This window comes from Diceros bicornis, chromosome X (genome assembly GCF_020826845.1).
Source record: "Diceros bicornis minor isolate mBicDic1 chromosome X, mDicBic1.mat.cur, whole genome shotgun sequence".
Lineage (NCBI taxonomy): Eukaryota > Metazoa > Chordata > Mammalia > Perissodactyla > Rhinocerotidae > Diceros > Diceros bicornis.
In genome coordinates this window covers 125,999,418-126,017,652 of record NC_080781.1, presented here as the reverse complement: position 1 = coordinate 126,017,652, position 18,235 = coordinate 125,999,418, and the positions used below count along the sequence as shown (strand labels likewise).

General features: G+C 42.1%; 1 protein-coding gene across 2 annotated transcripts in view; it reads left to right on the top strand.

Moving 5' to 3' along the window:
• FGF13 (fibroblast growth factor 13) overlaps positions 1 to 18,235 on the top strand; it is a 469,867-nt gene that overhangs the window by 266,628 nt on the left and 185,004 nt on the right. The window contains exon 3 of one of the 2 annotated variants that reach the window (XM_058536854.1): positions 16,761 to 16,928. The exons of the other annotated variant lie outside the window; for it this stretch is intronic. Coding sequence (XP_058392837.1) covers positions 16,761 to 16,928 — 168 coding nt within the window. The remainder of the gene's footprint in view (positions 1 to 16,760; positions 16,929 to 18,235) is intronic. 2 annotated transcript variants of the gene reach the window in all.

Below are 18,235 nucleotides of genomic sequence, written 5' to 3'. Positions count from 1 at the left end.
CATGAACCTGAGTTGGGGCTCAGGGGCTTTCCTCAGGCTGTTTCCTACAGCCATTGCTGGAGCCCGTTACAAGTTTGGTTATAGTATTTTAGTCTATTTAGTCCAGGGAGCTTCTGGGAGAAGATGAAGCCAGGAGCAGAGGCAGGAGGCCTTCCCTTCCTGGAGATTCCCAGCTAGGCATGCCTACTGCTTCAACAGCTTGTCTTTGCCACTTCATTCATTGCAACCACCCTAAATATGGATATCAAAAAGAATGTGGGGGCCGGCCCTGTGGCATGGTGGTTAAGTTTGGCATGCTCTGCTTCGGTGGCCTAGGTTTGCAGGTTTGGATCCCGGGTGCAGACCTACACTACTTGTCAGCCATGCTGTGGCAGCAACCCACATACAAAATAGAGGAAGATTGGCACAGATGTTAGCTCAGGGCGAATCTTCCTCAATAACAACAACAACAACAACAAAAGAACTGTGAGAAATAAATTCTGTTCTTAAAAAAAAAAAAAACACCAGGAATCTGGTAAGGGACTCCCAAAGGTCCCTACAGAACAGAAGGAAAGTATAAAGAAACAGCTTGCAGAAAAAGGTTGGCAACCCAAAGTAGCATGTGTGTCAGTCTATGGTTATTGCTACTTCCTAGATCTGAGGGTGACCCCCTCCTGCTCTCAGCCCAGAACATTTTGTCAAGGTTGCCATAGCTCGACCTAAGGATCTCTTTGCCAACTAGAGACTGACTCAAGGGTGATGTCTCAAGCCTCTGAGAATATCTCACATGCATTAAGCTTGTCTTTGTGAAGTCGTCAGTTAACAAGTGTTATGCAGACATTGGGAGAGGAAAGAGAAAGAACTGCTCTCAACTCAAAAAGATTACCATTGTGGTTCTTCTGCATTTCATAGGAACTCTAAAGATACCTCCTCCAGCACTCAACAATTAAATGCCTGATTGGCTGGGAGAGAATTTATGTGGAACATTTTGCCCTGGCTTTCTTGTGTGCAATCTTGAATTCCACTTAATTCTCCATTAAGGAGAAATCAGAGGACCATCTTTAGTATGAGAAGTGGAAAATGGTTCCACTCTCTCAGCAGACATTTTTCAAGTTTGTGAAGAGTGGCGTATTTCAATTTATTGATGGTGCCAACAGGCATTCCTCAAATGACTGGGTTTCTCAGTATGAGTCTAATTAATTTGAATATTAGAGGTATATCAGAGGGACTAACTGGCAGGGACCCTCAGAAAAGTCAGGGAGGCCAGATTTGGGAATCTTGTGCTGTCTCTCAGTATGGACACTTTGCTCCAGTGCAATCAAAGAGGAATGAATTCTCAGCTGTATTAATGTCCCTATCCCCATGTATGACCTGCATTATCCCTCTCTATTCCCTTCTTGCCGCTTTGAAATAGGACCTTTGACTGAGGTTCCTGTGTGATATGAGAACATCATCAATAGCTAGTGACTTCCATCTCAGCAGAAGGTTTTTAAATTAACGTTGCTGCCTGCTCCTTCCATCTGTGAAGGAGCAAGCTGGCACTCACTCATGTCTCCTCTCCTTTCTACGTCTCCTTGTCCTCATTTCTCTCCTCCACTTTTCCTGGCCTTTGAGTGCGGATCTCCTGGTACTTACCTTAGCCATGAAAAACAATGGTAACCACCATGAGCCAAATTGGCCAGAAGAGCTTGACATTCTGTAGAGGTTTTAGGACTTCTGCAATACCCCCAAAGCCATTATTGTGAGCATTCACAAATATTGATGGGAGGGTTTTTGGGGAAAGACAACACTTTTTTTCCCTCTGTCCAAGTTGTGAACAAATTAAGAAACAAGTCATAAGAGAAAGGTGTATGAACAACCAAACATCACATTTATTCTTAATAAAGCTAATATTAGGAGATGAGGCTTTTATCTGTGAAGAAGTGGACGTTCTAATAATGAACCCCATAATTGGACAAACATATACACTCAGTCATAGGCGGCTCTGGATCATAGCAGACTCCTATCTTACTCCTATCCCTCACCTGGTATGGGGCCTCCACCTCCAAAACTTAATGCATAGAGGAGCAGAGCAGAATGTATGCTTTCTGTTGTGTTATGCTTTCTGGCTCCCAAGGAGAAAGGAAAATGGAAGGGGCTAGGCTAGGGATGCTAATTTTTCTTTTAAAAGCTCACCAGTACCCCATCCAGAAAAGAATGAATGATGGGGCAGAGAGACGCCAGCAGTGTTATACTAGTGAGCTTCATATTGAAGAAAATATCAAGGAGAGGGAAGAACCTCCCCCCATATTTAAGTAATGGAAAAGACTTTAGAGATCATCTGGTCCACTCCATTTGAGGAAATCTGAGCTCACACAGACAGTGTGACTTATATAGTGAGGGGTAGAGGCTCCTGCGCTGAGTTAGGAGTCCATGCACCTTGGTTCTAAAGTTTTCCCACCATTCTTTTCCCCCACTATCACTTGAAGTGTTAGATTTGTTTGGTGGAATCTTTGACATAATGACAGAAGGAAAATAGATTTATAGAAGAGAAACAAGAATGGTGTCAAGGCTCAAGGGAATCGATTTCTCAAGAATGTTGTTTTGCAAACTGCCCATCATCATCTCTATCACTGCCATTAATACTCTCCTGCAGTGTTAATGTTGCTGGGTACCTACTTGATCATATTCTATGTAGACGTATTTAGTACAGTAAGAAACTGCAGGGGAGAGCTAAATGTGAGGCGATATCTCTTCTCCTATGCCTAAAGAATAGAATTAGCTAACCCATAGTAAATATTTTCCCTCTGGAGAGTGTATATTCTGTGCAATTACCATTATCAAAAGGTATCTATAGGGGCCGGCCCTGTGGCAGAGTGGTTAGAGTTCTGCGTGTTCTGCTTCGGCAGCCTGGGTTCGTGGGTACAGATACCGGGCACAGACATACTCCACTCGTCGGCCATGCTATGGTGGCATCCCACATACAAAATGGAGGAAGAATGGCACAGATGTTAACTCAGGGCTAATCTTCCTCAAGCCAAAAAAGAGGAGGATTGGCAACAGATGTTAGCACAGGGCGAATCTTCCTCACACACACACAAAAAAGTTATCTATATTAAATAGTATTGTTCGATGCTGCATACTGTTAGATATAACTTCTGTTCATAAGAGTCTATATTCCTAGAGTGTGTACCCAGAATCCAACCACTTCTTCCCACCTACACCACTAAGTACCAACTACTATCATCTCTTGCCTGGATTATAACAAGGAGCCTGCTAACCAGTCTCTCTGCTTCTATCCTTTTTTCCTGAAGTCTGTTCTCTACATAGCAGCAAGAGTGAGCTTTTGAACACATAAGCCAGATCATATCACTCTTCTGCCTGAAACCATCCAATGGCTCTCCACCACTCAGAATTAAAGCCAGAGTTATTACAGTGGCCTACGTGAGCAGGCTTCCTGTTACCTGTGTGACTTCACTTCCTCAGTCTCTCAGTTCCAGCCACCTTGGCCGGCCTCCTTCATTTTCTAAAAATAGTCCTACCTCAGTATTTTTGCATTTTGATCCCTCTACTGGGAAGTCTTCTCCTGATTTATCCATGGCTCACTCTCTTCTGCAATTCCTTCAAGCCTCTGCTCCAACGTCACCTTCTCAGTGAGGCTTTCTAAATTATTTAGATGAGGCTAGATTATACTGCAGTAACAGAAAGCTAACTGACATGTCTGAAGCTTAACTTGCAAAAGTTGACTTCTTAACTATATGAGTCTAACAGCAATTCAGAGCAGCTCTCTTCCCATCAGTGACTCAGAGACCCTTAGAGTCTCATCTTACAGATTTACTACCTGTTGAACCACCACCACCCCCACCCCCTGCCCCAAAAGGGTAAACTCCAGAAGGGCAAGGGTTTTTGTTTATGTTTGTTTTCCATCTGTTGTATACTGTATGTGTTGAATAGTGCCTGGCATATAGTAATTTATATTTGTTGAAAGATTAATAAGTATTTGTTGAAAGAATATTGAAAGTTAGTATTATGAGAGGGAATGGAAAGTAAAGAGGCCCAAGGAAGCATCTTTGTGCGTATGTTTTCTTCTCAGATTGCAGATAGTGAAGATATGTCAATTCCACATATAATATTGGATTATTGTTATAGGCTTTACAACATAGTTAGGTTTTCAGCATGAAGGTTTCGATATTGTATTAGTTTTGTACTGCTGCCGTAACAGATTACCACAAACTTAGTGGCTTAAGCAACACAAATTATTATCTTACAGTTCTGTAGGACAGAAGTCAGACACACATGTCACTGGACCCAAACTAAGGTCTTGGCTTGGCTGCATTTCTTTCTGGAGGCTCTAGAGAAGGATCTGTTCCCTCGCTCATGTTGGTTTTTAGCAGAATTCAGTTCTTGATAGAATGGAGATCCCTGTTTCCTTGCTAGCTGTCAACTGAGGGCTGTTCCCAGCTTCTAGAGGCTATGTGTATTCCTTGGCTCACGGCCTCCTTCCTCCATCTTCAAAGCCAGCAGCAGCAGGTTGAGTCCCCTCATGCTTTTAATCTGTCCTGCCTCTTCCTTTTCATCTCTCTAACCTACTCTTCTACCTTCCCCTGTTGGTTTTAAGAGCTCATATGATTACATTGCACCTACCTGGATAGTACAGGCCAATCTCCTACATCCAAAGGGCAACTGATTAGCAACTTTAATTACATCTGCAATCTTAGGGTAACATATTCACAGGTTCCAGGGATTAGGATGTGGGCATCTTTTGAGGGGCCATTATTCTGCCTACCACAGATATACAAACTTATGAGATAAGGTATAGTGAGTAAGAGTATAGGCTCTGGAGGCATGAGGATCTGGATTTGAATCCCACCTCTGCGACTTGGTATCTGGGTTACTCTGGACATGTTCCTTAACCTCCTTAACATTCAATTTCCCCTGTGTCGGATGAGGACGATAATGATATGTGCCTCATGGTGTTACTGTGAATACTGGAAATGATATGTGCAAGTGCATAGTACACACTAGGCACTCTATTTTACTCCTTTTAAAAATACAGTGTGGGGGCCAGCCCTGTGGCGTAGCAGTTAAGTGCGCGCACTCTGCTGCTGGGCGGCCAGGGTTTGGATCCCAGGCGTGCACCGACGCACCGCTTGTCAGGCCATGCTGTGGCGGCATCCCATGTAAAGTGGAGGAAGGTGGGCACGAATGTTAGCCCAGGGCCAGTCTTCCTCAGCAAAAAGAGGAGGATTGGCAGATGTTAGCTCAGGACTGATCTTCCTTACACACACACAAAGAAATACAGTGTGAACCTGCCTGGTGTTCTAAATGTGAGCACCAAACCCAGCTTAGAGCCTACCTCAGAAGACCTTACTTTTAATAGGATAAAGGAGGCCAAGTGCTCTTTTGCTAAAACCTCACTTAACCAGCTGGATTTGTAGAGAATGAGGGGGAAGTTTCATCTCAGTGTTTATGATTCATTTACACCTAAATGATTAAATGCTATTTTAAGGACATTTGATGGCTCGAGGCTTTTAAAATAATTGTAATGCCTTTTTCTTAAACAGAAATCCTACTCAGGGTAAACAAACTCAAATACCGTTTGCTTTGAAATTCTTCCCAAACAAATTTAGAGTGGGTTCTAACCTGGCGCAATCTATCCTTCCATCTGTAAATCCACACAGGGACAGCCCTCGGGAGAGGAAACGCCAGCTCTACTGACTGAATGGGGAGTTGGAAACTGTGTCGAGCGTGAGTGCAAAGAAAAGCACTCATTTAATTGGAATGTTTCTTTTTTAGAATTATTTTGTGGATTTCAGCTATAGTAATTGGGAATTTTGTTCTAACGCTTTCCATTAGCTAAAAATGTGCCTATTTTAACTATCTAAAGGGGAAGAATTCTTCCACACCATGTAGGTGAGAACGGCATTTCCTTGAGGTTTTGAGGACAATTTGAGCTTGCAAATTGATGAGTATGATGCTGTGGCCAAATTGAACCAGCTGCCTTTTGATGAGCTTGAGTGCAGCTTGCGACTAGCTATGGAGAGAAGGATTTAACCAGAGCATATTTTCAGTGAAACAAGACGTGTCGGACTTGCATCTTGATCGACTGTAAGATCCTTCCCCTACTTCTTTTCCTCTGCCTTCTTTACTCCTGGAATCACTAGCACAGCCACATTACGTGGAATGCCAGGTGGCACAAAGCCACAATGACATACACATACTTTATAGTTTTTGAGAAATGGTTTTTATAGATCAGCCCGTATATTAGTATTTGCTTTATGGTTCCTGCCAAAGGATCAATCAAGATGGTCTGCTAATGTACTTGAGTGAACTTTCATCCATGTCGCTATGGATGGAAGGAGGCACCAATAGGTGATAGATGCACATATGATCACAGAACACTGGCAGGAAGGGGAAATATGAGAACTCTGCTTGCTCGGAAATAAGGGTAGCATTGCCTGACTAATAAAGTGAAATGAGTTTGCTACTTAAATACCTTTTTCGGGGGGGATATGGAGAGATGGAGGTGAGTTTGATGGCACTAATCACTCTCCCAATCATATACTTTTTAAGCAACATTACAATATAATTTTCCAGTCACTTATCACTAGGACCAAGGAATTCCTGGCTGTCAGCAGAGCTCATGAGGTGGGGTATCCTGAGCTCTCAAGACATCCCAGGAGACTTGGGGCAACCATGAGATTTGGATAAGAGATTAGCTTTCAAAACATGAAATAAAACTCTGAAGGAAGTAGTGACAATGAGTAGTGAAGGACTCTTCTAGCATGCCCTGTAAAGAAGTGTGGTGTCAGTGAGTGCATTTTCTAGGAAGACATGGGTGTACTGCTTGAGAGTGCACACTATCATATATTGGCCAGGAAACCGCAGTTCTCTGAGATTTAGTGCTCTTAAAATGGAAAAAATTGATAGGAGAAAATAGGCTTTCTGTAGCAATTTAGGCTGTGATGTTGCTCAAGAAAGGTCTTAAGATCAAAGGCTGAGAAGATTTCAGGCAAAAAAGTTTCTGTGAGTAGCTATGACATCATTTTGTGAGCCTAACTGGAGCTCCTTTGCTAACAGTTATTAAAAGCAAGGGCATGTCTCTAGCCTCACATACCCCCTGCCCCCTCACACACACATACAGAGGGCAGAGCTGGCTGGAACAATATGCATGGGGCAGTGAGTTATCTGGGAACCCTCCCCTTAGCTTACTGTGTCTGAAGACACTTATTGACGTCCATAATTATACATGGAGGAAGAGGCAAAATTTGGTGCAAAAACAATGCCTGGTATCAATCTGTGTAATCTTTAAAGGCTGCCTAAATGTTTCAGTCCCTAGGACTCTGTGGCCAGAAGCACTTGGCATTAAAAACAAAATGAGTGAGACCAAATAAAATTTTTCAACGATGCCAGTCACAATTAAACATTTTCAAGAAATTCCAGATGGCATTCTGGAAGAAATACCATTTGTTAGTCAATTTATTATTCTGTGAGCAGTACAGCCATCTTTTTTCTCCTGTGAGTCATTACCCCTGCTTTGGTTAGAAAACTAAAATGAAGGCCAGGTGAAGTCTTGTCTGGACTAGCAAGAATATAGGTGATTAACATTTTTTTCTGTTTTCCAAGTCAACTTCCACGTTGACTTGGATTCCACCTCAGTTAATACTCAGGGAGTACTTAATACATATGGAGTATCTATCAAGGGCTAGGCATTGTACTGGATGCTTCCACCCACATCATCTCTTTTAATTCTTAAAACAACCCTGTTAGGAGTTAAAACACTGTGATTCAGTTTGGTCATCTGTAAAAGGTAGGAAATTGACATGGCCAAGGTCATGCAGTTGGTGTCAGAGGTCTCCCAAGTCTGGTGCTCTTTCTTCTACCCCATGGCTGGGTTGCCACAAATATACATTTAACTGCTACCCAAATAGTCGTTTGGCCTCAGGGGAGAAGGGAATGAACCCGTACTGAGTACTACTATGTAACTGTGTGCCAGCTGCTGTTCTAGGTGCATCTCGATCTTTAATGTGCATAGCAATCACCTCAGAATCTTGTGAAAATACAAATTCTGATTCTGTTGGTCTGAACTTGGCAGGGCTGAGAGCCTGCATTTCTAACAAGTTCCCGGGTGATACCTATGCTGCTGATTCAGGGTCCTCACTTAATAATAGCTATCATCCCATTTTATGGGTGAGAAAACTAAACTCAGAGAGGATACATGACTTACCCAAGGTCACACTGTTGAGACCACTTATGGTCTCGGAGTTGGGATTTGAAACCAGGACAGGTTGATTATAAGGCCTTTACCTGAACACCCTACTGCATTACCTAAGGCTTTTGAAACTTTCTCCTTGAGGGATCCATTTGTATTCCATACTTAATTAAGGGGCCTAGGACTTGAAAGTCCTAGATTCTTCTAGAGCTCTTCCTTCTTTACTCAGGAAAACATCTCTGCAGTTAATTGTGCTCACACTTGTGGCTCTAATTGTTCTTTTGCTCCTTCTATTAGACGCATTGGTTTGCCACCCTACCTGCACCTTAGAACCACCCGAGGAGCTTTATAAAGACTACCAAGGCCTACACCCCTCTCTGAGACCAATTAAAGGAGAATCTCTGGAGTGGGACCCAGGTATGGCCATTTTATAAAAGCTCCCCAGGTGATTCTGATTCTGCAGCTAGCGTAGAGAACCCCTGAATTACAGAGTTCAAGGAAGCACTTTCTGGAAAATGTAGCCCAAACTCTTTTTTTTTTGTGATGTCATAAAAGAAGGGCCAGTGTATTTAACTGGCCAGTCACCAACAAGGTTCCCAATGAATTCTTGGTACCATTTTGTTTTGTGACTGTGAGCTTGGACTCTGCTCCAGTGGAGGTTGGAAAGTTTGGAATGGCTACATGTGGACCCCGAGGGTGAGGAGCCTATGTGGGGAGCTGATGAGGAAAGACCAGGATGGAGAGATGTAGCATCATGGACTGACTGCAGGGCAAAGACACATGTTCTCCCCAGCCCAAGATGTTGACCTTGAGGGCTGTTAATAAGAGTAGAGCTTGGTTTCACTTAGTTCAATAAAACTGGCCAGTGAGGAGATAGTCATATTGAAAAACAATGAGAACGCAGGGTGGGGTTGGATTAATGCTATGGTAGAGCTATGGACAAAACACTGTGGTTGCTCAGGCTGGACAGGGGCTGCTGTGTAGAGATGTGTGCTGCTGTATAATTTTACACAGTGAACAGCACCACTGCACAAGGGTATGTGGCAACCCTGAGCTAAGATGTGAAAAAAAATGGAAATAGTAAGATAATCAGGGGACAGAGCCCATCTTCCAAGGCAGAGAGAGGGATTTTCACTGGGGAAAGTGAGGAAAGGCTTAAAAAAGTCATTCTTAACCCCAGCTGTGCAGTGAAATCACCTGAGGAGCTTGGAGACTTACCAGTGCTAGGGCCCCAGCCTGGAGATTCTGGTTTAATGGGTCTAGTGTGGCACCATGGGTATTTTAGTTTTTAAAAGATCTCCAGGTGATTCTAATGCTCAACCACAACTGGGAACCACTGGTTTAGGTTGTGTTTGCACTGTGCGGGGGAGAGATGGCCGAAGAGGCAAAACAAGTCCTTCTCCAAGTGGGATCCCGGACCTGCAGCAGCGCTTGGGAACTTGTAGAAATGCTAGTACTCATGCCCCACCTCAGACCACCTCAATCAGAAACTCTGGGGGAGGGAGCCCAGCAGTCTGTGTCTTAACAAACCCTCCAGGAGAGTAGGATGGATGCTTAAGTTTGGCTTGGACTTGAGCAGGGTGCAAGGAGGGGAATGCAATGGCATAAGGCTGGAAAACTTCAAAGTAATCAGGCTGGTATCAACTCTCCAGACTGTACCATTGAGATGTACAGCAATACTCAGTGTTCTAAGGTGGAATGTATTTCTCTATGGTCTTGCCATTTCTTTCTCACGTGCTTGAAATTGCAAAAGGGATGAAATATGTCATTCATGCTGGGGCAGAGGACCTCTGAAAGCACACTCTGCTCTGCAGGAAGAAGCTGCCACTTTTCTTCTTAATGGACTCATTTCTGTCTTCAATAGGGGGATGCATCCTCCCTGGTGACATGGGTCTTTAGGTGACGGGAAGGCTGGCCTTTGAGAAAGCTCCTTAGATAGGCCAGCGAGGGTTTCCTAGCCTCCTCTTCTTGCTTCTCATCCCTATTTGAGCCAGGTTTTTGGTTGGCTGGGCCCCACCTGTTATTTGCAGCAGGCGCCTGAGGATATTCACCTAGTGTCAAGCAATGCCATCAGTACTGCCCAGTGTCATGACTCACTGGAGAAAGCCTTTGCCCTAGGCTGAGTAAGGATCCCACTGATGTGTATCAGTAGTGCTTTGCATTTTGCCAGATAGAGGCTTTCTGTTACCTGGATGATTGGCATGCTCACTAGTGCATCTTCCTCTCTTTCTGGTCTGGACTATGTGGGCCAAACTCCACTGAATGGAATGGCTGAGTCCTTGCAGAATGCTGAGCATCTCCAAGGATCAGAAAGGGACTTCCAGGATTGGTACTACGTCTTCACAAAGAGGTTTGTAGACCAGAGGGGCTTTACCCATTATCAAGTCCAGTGATTATCAACTAAGGCGATTTTGCTGTCATACAGCTGGGAGGGATATTTGCCTGTATCAGGAGACATTTTTGGTTGTCACAAGTTGGGGAGGGATGCTATGGGCATCTAGTGGATAGAGGCCAGGGATGCTACTAAACATCCTACAGTGCACAGAACAGCCTCTCAAAACAAGAAATTTTCCAGTCCTAAATGTCAAAAGTGCCAATGTTGAGAAACCCTGGCCTAGTCTAAAGCACTTATTTTTGAAATGAGAAAAGTGAGGCTCAGAGAAGTGAAGTGGCATTCCAAAGGTCACCCAAAACGTCAGTGGTGAGTCAGGTTTGGGATCCTGGCTTCCTGACCATCAGAGTACAGTGCTCAACAGTTCCATCTCTGTCACGGACAGATTTCCTCCATGGCAACTACTACTCTGTGCCTGCCAGATGCCAGGCAGTGTGCTAAACTCTTTCCATTTATTACCCCTTCTTCTTAGCACACACCTTCAAGGTAGAGATGACTCTCCCTAGAAGGGGCTCATCTTATGCATGCAAAACTACCACGTGCAAAGTGTTGTAGGCCTTTAGGAAAACAAAGATGATACCAAAAGAGATTGAGACATGGTTCTTGCCCTGTGGGATCTTACATTTAAGTTGTGGGGGAAAGACATATATATGAAAATAATTATCAATCTAACTTTTCAGTGAAAGCCTACCATAACCAAAAAGCTGTCCCAAGACATGGAAAGATAAATTTCCTAAAAAGTTATACAGAAATTAAGAGTTAGAGTGAGCTATTTGCTTTAGCCCTGTGGGAAGGCCGCATGAAGAAGAGGGCATTCTTCATTTGGTTAATGAGAATTCGTTGAGTATATATTATGAGTGAAGCACTGTGCTGGACCCCACATGTAGAATGGTAAATGAGAGAAATAGTGTTCCTGCTTCAGAGAGCTTGTTTTCTTGTGAGTAGAGTTAGAGAAGAGACACATACATAAATAAATAAAATAATTACAGATCCTGCAAACCTACCTAAAGTAGATGAAAAGACATCTCTGAGAAGGTGGCATGTAAGTAGAGCCCTGATGGACATAAAGGGGGAGCTATAGTGAACAGCAAGTGAAAAGCCTTGAGGCAGGAAAAAAGCCTGGCATGTTCTCGACACTAATGGGAAGCTTGTGTGAGCAAGAAGAAGAGAGGCACGTGATGGAATTGAGGAGATGGGGGGTCACCATGGTAGGGAGATTGCATTTCATTCTACTATGAAAAGAACAAAACAGCCTGAACAAACAGAAAATTTGGAGGAAGACCTAATAGTGCTTGGGGGGCTGAATGGAGATGGAGGAGATTGCAAAGGAGAAGGTAACTGAGATTTCTAGAAATATTTTAACGTTATTTTGATCTTGGCCAAATCAAATGATCATTAATATTGATCAATTCCGTTCAGTGAATTATTTACTAAAGTTACTCAGTTACATTTAAACCTGCCATCTTGAGTGTATCCACTGTCGCAGTAAAGCTTAAATATCATATACAGATAAGTAATAGTTAGCTGGGAGGCAAAATGGAGGTCTTGAGCTAACTCATCCTGTGGTTGAAGGTACTTTTCGGCATGACAGGTGCTGAATGACATGGAAGAATAATTGCGCTAACTACTCCATTTTCTTCTCACTTTCTTTCTCATTATGTGAGGACATATGATAATCTGTATATTTTGCCGTATTTTCTGTTTCATAGATGTTTTTAAGTATTTAATTGTTCGAGTTACTAATACATGTCTAATGGCTTTGATTGGCAGAATACAGTGGCTGTATTCGTTTCTGTTGCCCTGGTGATCTCAGATTTGCTTTGATTTAAAATCATGTATCATTAATTATGTTGAATCATCTTTGTTAAGAGTTAATTTAAAAGCAAAAAAACAGCATCATCAAATAATTGAGGGCTTGTTAACTGCTTCCAGCTTGAAGCCAGCAAACCTGGCAAATCACGGTGGCCTGGTGAAGGGCAGGTGCCTTTGTAGCATTATCTAAATAGTTCTCTAGGCTGTCTCTGGTTGCTTTTCTGTCTTGGAATGAAGAAAGAAAAATTTGTTGGAGACAGGGCTAATCTTTGAAGCTAAGGAATACTGAAGAACCCGATCCCTGTTCAATATATCAATGTTTTTACAAAGGAATTATACTTTAGACTTGCTGGTAAACACACTGGAATCCTGGCTGCTAGGCTGGGTTTTTCCAATAACTGTGTGACATGTCAAGTCACTTCCCCGTCCTGAGCTCTATTTTCCTATGTTTTAAGACAAAGGGATTGCATTAAATTCTCTCTAAAGAAAGCTTGTTTGGAATGACATGGAGAGTTACATTGTAGTATTTGGGATACAACTAAATATTTAGGTAGAGGTTTTATGTAGCCAATGTTATATTTATTGATAAGTTATAGAGTAAAACAAGAACTGGATTTTCCAAACATAGGAAGGATAAGTGATTAACTTCTTTAATTAAAAATACATTTAAAAGGTACATTGCATTAGAGTTTTTTATTTTATCAAATACTAAGTTTTGATATAGATTGGTGCTTTTGTTATGTCTAGTTTGAAATGGGAATACCCTATTTCTGTGAACATGAGTAGCTCAGGCCAGGTCATGAAGCTGAGACTTAAACTCTTTTTCCTTGCCATGACTGCCCTTCCCCCCTGTCCTTGATCTTAGTGATTGCTAAGAAGCCTGGAGGAGAGTGGGGATGGTTTAGTGCCAGTCCAGCACTCCTACTAGGAAACCAATTCTAGACGCAGGTTTGTCCACCTAATGCTTAGTCAATAGTACACCTTCTGTAGCAGGAACTAGCTCTTTCATAAATTGTGCTTATAACTATCATCCCACCACTAAAGTTACTTATTCCTGTCACCGTCTTGTCTGAGTATGCCACCCATCAGTGTCTGCGTGTCTGTGGATGTGTGGATTTGCATGTGTGCACCTGACTCCTCCAACTCTCTACTACTCTTGTGGGACTTTGGAATCCTCAGTAGGGGGGCTGTATGATCAAGGCTGAGGGCACTGGCTATGTGGGAACAATTTCAAGGCAAAGGCCTAGTCCTTGGCAGCTGTTGTCCTGGGGCTCAGCAGCCTTTCTCAAAGCATGGGACCCCATGGTCCAGAAATCAACCGTGAGCCACTCTTACCATCTTATCTGTTTTGAAGAGTCAAGTTGAACCTCTGAAACTGGAGGAGGCTTTGTGTAATCCATTGTCTACCTAATCACTGGGGTCTTTTATCCACCTCCAAGATTGGATAAATCTATTTTTGGGAAGGGCAGCAGGAGTTATTGAATAAATGTGGACAAATGGTTCCAATGAACAGAAGGAGGAGTCGTTTTCAGATGACAGAGGTTGTGTGCAAGAAGGGAATGCACTGGAAGAGGAAAATGGCAAAAAACATTGGACTAACTAAGGGAAAGAAGAATCCCATTCTTTTTTCTTGTTTTGATGAGCTGACTTCTTTGCAAGCCTACTCTCCCTTTTCTAGAGCTAGTGCCCCTTGGAAGCACTGCATCCTCATCCCTTTTTTAGGGAAGTGGAATTAAGGGACCCTCCTGCCTTACTGCTGGAGTCCTGTGGGAAGTTCCTTGTTATTCCTGCTGCTGTCAATTGCACATACTGTCCTACTTGAGGGAGCCCTGGGAATGAATGGATTTGATATAATAGTTTTAATTTTTCTTCCAAAATATACTCAAATTCAGAGATCTTATAGCCCTAAGTGAGGTGTTCCCTATCCAATGCAATGCCACTTCTGGTTAAAAAGTCCAAAATGTTTCTAGCTCTTGTGTCAGCATAACACCAAGCTACTGATAGATTGCCTATTATTTTTTTCTGTTTTGCCTGAATTGACTGATGTTTGGGACATTGAGTAGAGACAGCCTGAGACCCAAATCTGAGCCGTTAACTCCCAGATGTTCACGATTTCCAAGGAAATGTTCTGTGCCTGTGGTTTCTTATTCAGATGGCTCCTTAAATGCTCTCATCTTGGCACCTTTTGCACTTGCTAAATTCAATTTGAAGAAAGAACAGGAGAGAGAATTTTGTGGAAAGCAATTATCCTGCATTTTTGTGACCTTCATGCTTTCCCCATTATGATGAATTTTTGGGCTGGTTCTTGTATCAGTCAGCATGTCGCTTTCACTAGAATTTTGTTGTACGTTACAGATAACCAGTTGTATCTAATTAAACAATAATGATGGCAGTGCAGGGCATTTTCTGGGAATTAATGACCAGCTGGGAAAAGCTGATGACTGGAGAGTCAGCCAAATGCTATTAGCTTCAGTCTGCCATTAATGTCCAGAAATGCTCATTTGTGACGTAATTGTTGGCATTGAAAAATGAAATGGAAGACAATTTACTGATGTTTATCATTTACTTCTGAATAACAAGTCCCCTATGTATTATCAAAAAGTTGTTCTTTTCTTTTTTATCCTCCCATTGTCCTTTAACCTTAAAATATGTTTCTTATATACAGTGTATGAAAATGGAATTTCTCAGCTTCAATATAATCGTGGGTGTTCTTTGTTTTTTGTTTTTTGTTTTTTTTAAGAGTTCCAAGTTTGGGAGGTTTTCTTTAAATATTTTGGATGGTAAAGCTGGAATTTGTCTCCAGCTGTGATGGTGGAATTTGTTAAGTGTCTATATTATCATAACTATCTGCTCATGGCAGGAAATGGTTGCAAATGTTTTGGATAGCAGCTGTTGCTAGCAAAGATGTGCATTCAACAACAAGATTCTAAGAAGTTATAGTCACATTCCTAGTAGATGAAGGGAACTCTCTGCCAGGAAAAGCTGTGGTGGTGTGTCTATATAATATTTTTGATTACTGCTGCTGAACACTAGAGGAAAATAGAAAGAGAACTGACTAAAATATTCATCACCTTCTTGCATAATTTAATGACTTATAAAGGAAGACACAATTCCACATAAAGGCAATCTATCAAGAACTTGTTCTAAACTCGCAATACTAATTTAAAAGTTATGTTGGTTTTTATACCATTTTTACCCCAACATGAAAGAAAGTTTTTAAAGCTCATTAAGATCCCAGCCAATGAGCTGGGAATGTTTTGCCAAACAGAGAAGCTTCAGATTCCATCTAATTTCAGGCATAAGCTGCTTATATTTTATAAACACCACAGCATTATTCTCCCCATAAGAAGTTTGCTGGTGGTATCAGTCGTCCCAAATGCATGTTAAGTGTATGCATTTGGGGGAGTAGAATGAGTCAGCAAGTCATTAATCACAGCTTTAGAGGCACTGACTCACTGCTGGCAAAATGGAATGGCCTCATTGGGAAGGGTGTAAAAGAGAAAAAAATCCATTCTGGGGTCAGTTGCCTGTTTCTGCAAATGCAGATCAAATTTGCACCCACTTTGGTGAGTGGTTCTCAGTCCAAAAGATGTCACAGTGGACCCTATAAAAGCAGAAACCTTGTTTTTGCAGGGAGAAAACACTAGAAATTGACAGTCTTGCTTAGGAAATGTACAAAGGGCCTAGAAAGAAAATGTGAGCTGATAGGGGCTTGGTGTATATTTAAGGTCAAAATTAGTGAACTAGGCCCTGTTCTTCCACAATTCAACAAGGTAGGTCTCTGATCCGATGTTGATTATTAGGCTCTCAACTGGAATTTCTTATCTTCATGAAGGGGTTTTGAATATCTGAAGAATATTTGCAACACCCTCAGTTCTCTTTGGAAATCAAAGAATAAAGAGCAGTGCCATTCATTCTTCTGTTAGATTCGGTATATACCGCATGGAAGTCAGGCCCTGGCCAGGAGGAGACCCAAGAGAAACATAAATGAATGCACTGATAATTGGTGGACAGTAGCCGGTGTCACCTATAAATATACATATTGTGTCTCAAATTGAAACATGTGAGCTCTCTATGGTGTTTATTTAGATATAATATGGTTATTGGTACAAAAATATTTTATCACACTTCTTGCACAGTTTAATACTTAAATTTTCCTCGTACTAGCAATAGAGGTATATATAGTTAAGTAAGCTATTGCCAGGGCTTTAGTATTTTAAACTAAGCCCCTAAAAATAAAATCACCAAGCTATTAAATGCTTTTCTTTGAAACTTTTCTTGGGAATGTTGTTTCTTTAGTCTTCCCTGGGAGTAGATTTGATTTAAGACATTCGCTGCTTTCATGAAGCTCTAACTTGAGTTCATTTTGTTATGTGGTGACCACAGTTCTGGATGACGCCCCCCCTGGCACACAGGAATACATTATGTTACGGCAAGATTCCATCCAATCTGCGGAATTAAAGAAAAAAGAGTCCCCCTTTCGTGCTAAGTGTCACGAAATCTTCTGCTGCCCGCTGAAGCAAGTACACCACAAAGAAAACACAGAGCCCGAAGGTTTGTGCACGACGGACGCGTGTTTTGCTTGTTTTCTCTTCTTTCTTTCTCTTTCTTGTTGACTGTGCATTGCCCTCTGGTGTGCTGTGTGCTGTTCGGCCCCTGATACAGTTAGGAGGCCCCTTGGCTCGCTGGTGAAGGTGTTATGCAGTCTCAGATGGGACACTGTATAATACAGTCATCTCCAGCACAGCACACAGCATCCTCCTGCTTCTCATAGCTGAAACAGTTTCAGCTGGTGTCATTACATTGCCCCATTTTGGCTGCTAAAGTTGCTTGCTCCTGTAGCCAACATCTGGCCAAGGCTGTTCCCCTCACCTTGCATTCCTGAAGCAGCAGTCGGCTGAGGAATGGCACTTCAAAAATGAAATAATGAGAAGATCGTTCCAAATTTTCCAACTCTCCTCCACTCCATAAAGCTTCTGCATTGCGCTCGAAGAATGCTCATGATCTACTTAGCTCGCTGAAGCAGGCCCAGACTTCCCATGTAATGCACGCCCAGTTGCACTTTGCCATAGTGAAATGCATGCCTCAAGGAAACTATGAGTAGTTTGTTTTTCTTTACAGCTCAAGTACAGGTTTGGAAAACTACTTGCTGTTACTTAAACTGAGGTCGATAAGGTGTTCATCGCAATCCATGCTACAAATCTATCTCTAAAGTACCTCGTCCATCCAGAAAGAATATTGATTCATTTTTTCCAACTTTTTTGCATGTATCAAACAGGAACATTTCTCACGTCACAAAATGTGGTAAACTTTTTGCCATGTGTACATTTCAACTTCCAAAATGACATTTGAGAAGTGTACTGTGTATGCTAATTAAATACTTATTGTAAAACAGCCCGTGTTGCCCCCATATCAAATACTATCAATGCAGTTTACCAGTGAATAACATTGGAAGTGACAAAATTCCCCTCTCCTTTGGCAGTCAGTGTACACCTTGCATAAATGTCTCTGGTACTATTTCTAAAAGCAACCTTGTTCCTATTTCAAGTTGCCCTTTTGCAACATTATGGGTATCTTCATTACAACTGTCTTTCTGACCTGGAAAAGATGGCCATGTGGTTCTGTTTAAAGTTTGGTGTGTAAGAAAATTACTCCAAATTGACTCTAGTCCATAGTTTTGGAGGCAAAGTTTTACATCTCAAAGTCTCCCCTTCTCCTTACTTTCCAAATGTTCATTGGCAGAAAATAAGTATACATTCTTCAATGTTTAATTCCATTTCAGCAATAGAATAGAGCATTTGCATTGGTTTTCTACCCATACTTTGGTATCCAGGCTATTCACTTTGGGTATGAGTTCTGAT